The sequence below is a fragment of the Centroberyx affinis genome, unplaced genomic scaffold (genome assembly GCF_046629955.1).
Source record: "Centroberyx affinis isolate AG114_WGS23_722 - 3 ecotype Tasmania unplaced genomic scaffold, CSIRO-AGI_Caff_v1 ptg007513l_1, whole genome shotgun sequence".
NCBI lineage: Eukaryota > Metazoa > Chordata > Actinopteri > Beryciformes > Berycidae > Centroberyx > Centroberyx affinis.
In genome coordinates this window covers 26,145-32,144 of record NW_027283789.1, presented here as the reverse complement: position 1 = coordinate 32,144, position 6,000 = coordinate 26,145, and the positions used below count along the sequence as shown (strand labels likewise).

Genomic DNA, 6,000 nt, shown 5'->3' with positions numbered 1-6,000 from the left:
CATTGTTTCCTTCCTTTGATGCCCTTTTTCCTCCCTTTCCTCCTACTTTCTCCCTCCCTCCTTCAATTTCCTGGTCTATCATTTCCTCCTGTAATCCCTTTCCCCACTCCTTCCTTCCTTCCTCCCTTCCTTCCTTCCTTCCTCCTTCCTTCCTTCCTTCCTTCCTTCCTTCCTTCCTTCTTTCCTTCCTCCCTCCATTGCATGCTTTCCTTCCTTTGATGCCTTTCTTCCTCCCTGTCCTCCTACTTTCTCCCTCCCTCCTTCCATTTCCTGGTCTATCATTTCTTCCTGTAATCCCTTTCCTCCTTCCTTCCTTCCTTCCTTCATTCCTTCCTTCCTCCCTCCATTGCATGCATTGTTTCCTTCCTTTGATCCTTGCTCCCTTCCCTCTTTCCTTATTTTCTGCCTTTCTTCCTCCCTTCCCTCCTACTTTCTCCCTACCCCTTTCCATTTGCTGGTCTATCATTTCCTCCTGTAATCCCTTTCCTCACTCCTTTTCTTCCTCCCTCCTTCCTTCCTTCCTTCCTTCCTTCCTTCTTTCCTTAGCTCCTTCCTCCCTCCATTGTATGCATTGTTTCCTTTCTTTGATGCCTTTCTTCCTCCCTTTCCTCCTACTTTCTCCCTACCCCTTTCCATTTCCTGTTCTATCATTTCCTCCTGTAATCCCTTTCCTCACTCCTTTTCTTCCTCCTTCCTTCCTTCCTTCCTTCCTTCCTTCCTTCCTTCCTTCCTCCCTCCATTGCATGCATTGTTTCCTTCCTTTGATGCTTGCTCCCTTCCCTCTTTCCTTATTTTCTGCCTTTCTTCCTCCATTTCCTTCCTACTTTCTCCCTCCCTCCTTCCATTTCCTGGTCTATCATTTCCTCCTGTAATCCCTTTCCTCCTTCCTTCTTTTCATCCTCACTCCTTTTCCTCCTTCCTTCCTTCCTCCCTCCATTTTCTCCTTGCTTCCTTCGTTCCATGCTTGCTCCCTTCCCTCTTTCCTTCTTCCCTTCTTTTCTGCCTTCCTTTCTACTTTCTTTCCTATCTCCCTTCTTTCCTTCCTCCCGCTTTTCCCTATATGTTACATAAATATAACCTAAAATAATTAGTATATAATTGATATTATATATGATTAATACTAATCATATAGTAATTCTATAATATTCTCATTATTACATTATGCAACATTATATTATTCTTATAACAACAGTACTACTACTACTACTACTACTACTGCTACTACTACTACTACTACTATTACTACTACTACTCGTACTGCTAATAATAATAATAAATTACAAAATAATAATATAGAAATAATATCGCAAGCTTCAGTAAAGTAATAAAATGTTGTAAATGTGTTTTTCCCTGTAGGTGTGCAGTGTATATTTACTTGTTGCTCTTGTTCTTCTCCCTCTGGGAAAGCCACTTGTGGTAGTAGGAGCTCTTGATCCTGTAGCAGTAGAAGGCCACCAGCACCGCAGGCAGGACCACCAGGAAGGCAAAGAGAAGACCCACGACCAGGCCCTACCTGACCTGGAGACACACACACACACACACACACACACACACACACACACACACTGAGGGACAGCCTGGCACAACCGCAGGACACTGTGTGAGTGTGTGTAATATGTAATATTCCAAGTATGGTTTTCCTCTTTGTGAATGGGCGTGTATTTAGGATTAGTTAGGAATTTACATATGTTTGTTTGTGCAAGTGTGTGTGCGTGTGTGTGCAAAGAATTAAGAGTCAATACGGCCTAAAAAATTGCGATATCCACAGAAATATTGTGATATTTGATATTAACACATATCGGCCCAAGCCTAGTGTGGATGTACAGTACTGTGCAAAAGTCTTGGGCACATGTAAAAAAAATATAAAAATCTATAAAGCGAAGATGCTTTCAAAAATAACGAAATGAAAAGTTTCTAAAAACGTACTTTCTAGTAAAAATTTACTAGAAAGAGCAGTCTACTGACACATTAATGCAGAAAACAAATATATCTAAGACTAAATTTATATAAAAAATCTATGGTGCTTAAAACTTTTGTACAGTACTGTATGCATAGATGTTTATTAGAATAAGTGCATATGTACTGTATGTGTGTGTGTGTGTGTGTGTGTGTGTGTGTGTGTTTGTGTGTGTGTGTGTGTGTGTGTGTGAACTCACTGTCGTACTGGACAGGTCCACTGTCCACACTGCCGCCGAGTCCTGCCTTCTCGCAGAAGGGCGGCGCCCAGCCTCGATTGCAGTGGCAGTTCCCATTACTGTTACACACCTGCACACAACACACACACACACACACACACACACACACACACACACACACACACACACACTGTGTATCACTACACCTGTGAGGCCCTTCCACTGACTACATTCATTCCTTTCAGTTGCTGCAGTTTGAGTTTCTTCTTCAGTTCTTCTTCTTCTGTTTATTCCAAACAAACGGGAAACGTAAAAACGCATCACTTCCTGTGTGCCAGAGGATTTCCCGGAAAGACCTACCAGACACCAGCAAAATGTAAAAGCTTTCATGAACTGGATACAGGTTGAATCACTATTGTGTTATAGCAATCAGAGATAGAGAATTGAACCTTAAACAAACCCCTTAAAGAAGTGAGGATCGGCTCAAATGACCTTAATTTGAAGGTTCCTCATCTATCTCTGTGAGGATATTTGGTCCTCATAAGTATAAAAGTACTAGAACCAGTGGTGGAAGAAGTACTCAGATCTTTTACTTAAGTAAAAGTAGAAATACCACAATATAAAAATACTCTGTTACAAGTAAAAGTCCTGCATTCAAAATGTTACTTAAGTAAAAGTACAAAAGTATTAGCATCAAAATGTACTTAAAGCAACAAAAGTAAAAGTACTCATTATGCAGAATGGCCCATTTCAGAATAATACAGTATATATTATATTATTGAATTATAATTATTGATGCATTAATGTGTAAGCATCACTTTAATGTTACAGCTGGAAAAGGTGGGGCTGATTTCCACTACTTTATATACTGCTGGGTAGCTTACAGTAATCTATAATAATACATCACAATTTATTAGTTGATTATATTTTGTATTAATAATCTGAATCTGCAAAGTAACTAGTAACTTAAGTTATCAAATAAAGGTAGTGGAGTAAAAAATACAATATTTCCCTCTGAAACGTAGTGGAGTAGAAGTATAAAGTAGCATAAAACGGTAATACTCAAGTAAAGTACAAGTACCTCAAAATTATACTTAAGTAGAGTATTCGAGTAAATGTACTTAGTTACTTTCCACCTCTGACTAGAACACACACACACACACACACACACAGAGAACATTTCCGAATGTGATTTTCCGCTCAGGCTCAGAATAATCTTTCCTACGTGTCTGGAGGCATGACCGTCGAGTTTAGAAGAGCTAATTTCTTGTTTACTACAGATCAGTACAGTAAACGTTTTAACGGCTCTTTTCTTCTCTGATGCCGACCTCATAAATGGAAGACTGCAAAACAGAGGCATCAGAATTGGAAGCAATGATATCGCACATTTCCAAAGGCGTTTCCATGTGCTTTATATAATGTCGTACTTCTTTATATGTATATGTATATGTTTTATGAGCCATGCTGCCGACTGTCCCACTGCTAGAATTGGATTGTGTATTTTCTCAGTCAGTTAAATGAATGGTTTTTTTTGTTCTCCGGTCTCTTAAATCAAGGATGGATGAAAATTAAATATAAAACTATGACTGGAAGGCATTTCGCTGACCAACAACTAGTGTAAAGTGTGACCTAAACGGGTAGAAAAATCCTTTTTCCTTTGCCACATTTGGCAATCAATGACCTCTGTGAGTTTCTAATTGACTTGTCTTATACTTTTTTTGGGGGGGGTTTATCTGGAGATTAGCATTTTACCCTTGATTAATATCTCCAGACATCTTGCGTAATTCCCCACTCCTAAATGAAGGAGAAAATGCCGCCACGCTCCAATTACATCAAGATGTAATTATCCTATCAGTGATTAACATGCCTATTTACTCCATTACCACTCGGTCGACATGAAGGGCGCCGAGTTGTTTGCAGATACTTATCGTTCTTTTGCTTCACATTCATTTCTGTTTTAGTGCTTTTTGGAGATGTGGAGAAAGCACTCGGTAAATGAAAAGGATAAACGCTTTATATCCTGGCAAAACGTTTACGACCCGGTGCGCTTTCCTCATGAATATTCCTCAATATGTTTTTGAAGACCGTGTTTTTAAAAGGCATTTCTGTATCAAGTCAGTCTCAAGTCTTGAGGCACAAGTCTCCAGTCAAGTCCCAAGTCTACATGTAGATTACCAAGTCAAGTCCAAGTCATTAATGTCAAGTCTCAAGTCTAAATGTAGAACAGCAAGTCAAGTCAGAACAAATCAAGAGTCCAGTATCAATTTAATATCTTAAAGAAAACTAAATATCTAGGACTTTTCAATGCAATATGGTTTTAATAGGATAAAAACTTGGTAAGAGCATCATGAGTTTGATTTCTAGAATCAGTTTCAACTTCAATAAATTCAATCATTCCATACAAATTCAGAAAACAGAATTTAAATTCAGTCGTCTGCTGGAACAAATCTCATCACTTTCAATCTGAGTCATTTACACAAACACAAGATCTCAAGTCAAGACTTTAGAAACCTTTTAAAGTCCTCAAAGTACAAGTCAGAGTCAAGTCCCAAGTCACCAGAACACAAGTCAAGTCAAGTCTCAAGTCTTCTCTTCATGCATCAAGTCAAGTCTCAAGCAGTTAAAATTGTGACTCCAGTCCAAGTCATGTGACTCCAGTCCAAGTCATGTGACTCGAGTCCCCACCTCTGTCGTCTCGAATATCTTCTTACGCTTCTCAAACTAAAATCCCCAGTAGAGTCAAAGTCAAGTCCCAAGTCACCAGAACACAAGTCAAGTTGAGTCTCAAGTCTTCTCTTCATGCATCAAGTCAAGTCTCAAGCAGTTAAAATTGTGACTCCAGTCCAATTCATGTGACTCCAGTCCCCACCTCTGTCGTCTCGAATATCTTCTTACGCTTCTCAAACTAAAATCCCCAGTAGAGTCAAAGTCAAGTCCCAAGTCACCAGAACACAAGTCAAGTCAAGTCTCAAGTCTTCTCTTCATGCATCAAGTCAAGTCTCAAGCAGTTAAAATTGTGACTCCAGTCCAAGTCATGTGACTCCAGTCCCCACCTCTGTCGTCTCGAATATCTTCTTACGCTTCTCAAACTAAAATCCCCAGTAGAGTCAAAGTCAAGTCCAAAGTCACCAGAACACAAGTCAAGTCTCAAGTCTTCTCTTCATGCATGAAGTCAAGTTTCAAGCAGTTAAAATTGTGACTTGAGTCCAAGTCATGTGACTCAAGTCCAAGTCATGTGACTCGAGTCCCCACCTCTGTCATCTTCCACGCTTCTCAAACTAAAATCCCCAGTAGAGTCACCAGAACCCAAGTCAAGTCGAGTCTCAGGTCTTCTCTTCATGCATCAAGTCCAGTCTCGAGCAGTTAAAATTGTGACTCGAGTCCAAGTCATGTGACTCGAGTCCCCACCTCTGTAATCTTGTATATCTTCCACGCTTCTCAAACTAAAATCTCCAGTAGAAAGTTTTTAAAAAGATGCAAACTACAGGCTCGGTTGCACTCCCCCCCCCCCCCCCCCCCCCCGCTGCTCATTATTCCTGTTTGTTTGCATGAACATCCACTGCTCTCCAAAAGCCTGAGGATCAATATGAACCAAATGATAATGAAAAATAAAGAAGTGCCAGCACAGGGTGGGGTGGGGGGTGGGGAGAACCTAAGATGGGAGGGAGGCAAAAAAACAGTCTTTTCAGAATAATCCCGACTCAAAGCCATTTTCATTATTCGTCTGCTGTTAACGCAGCGAGGGAGTGAACAAAAGAGGGACAAAAAGAGCAGCACAACAAAGTAAAGAGAAGAAAGGGAAGAGGATCAAAAAGGAGGAGAGGGGGCATGTCTGGTGTTTTTTGTTTTTTTTCTTTCCTCCAAT

General features: G+C 40.2%; 1 protein-coding gene across 1 annotated transcript in view; it reads right to left on the bottom strand.

Moving 5' to 3' along the window:
• Positions 1–2,156: 2,156 nt before the first annotated feature.
• LOC139639634 (disintegrin and metalloproteinase domain-containing protein 19-like) overlaps positions 2,157–6,000 on the bottom strand; it is a gene marked incomplete at both ends in the record, with an annotated part of 28,571 nt that continues 24,727 nt past the window's right edge. The window contains one exon of the mRNA XM_071513772.1: positions 2,157–2,265. Coding sequence (XP_071369873.1) covers positions 2,157–2,265 — 109 coding nt within the window. The remainder of the gene's footprint in view (positions 2,266–6,000) is intronic.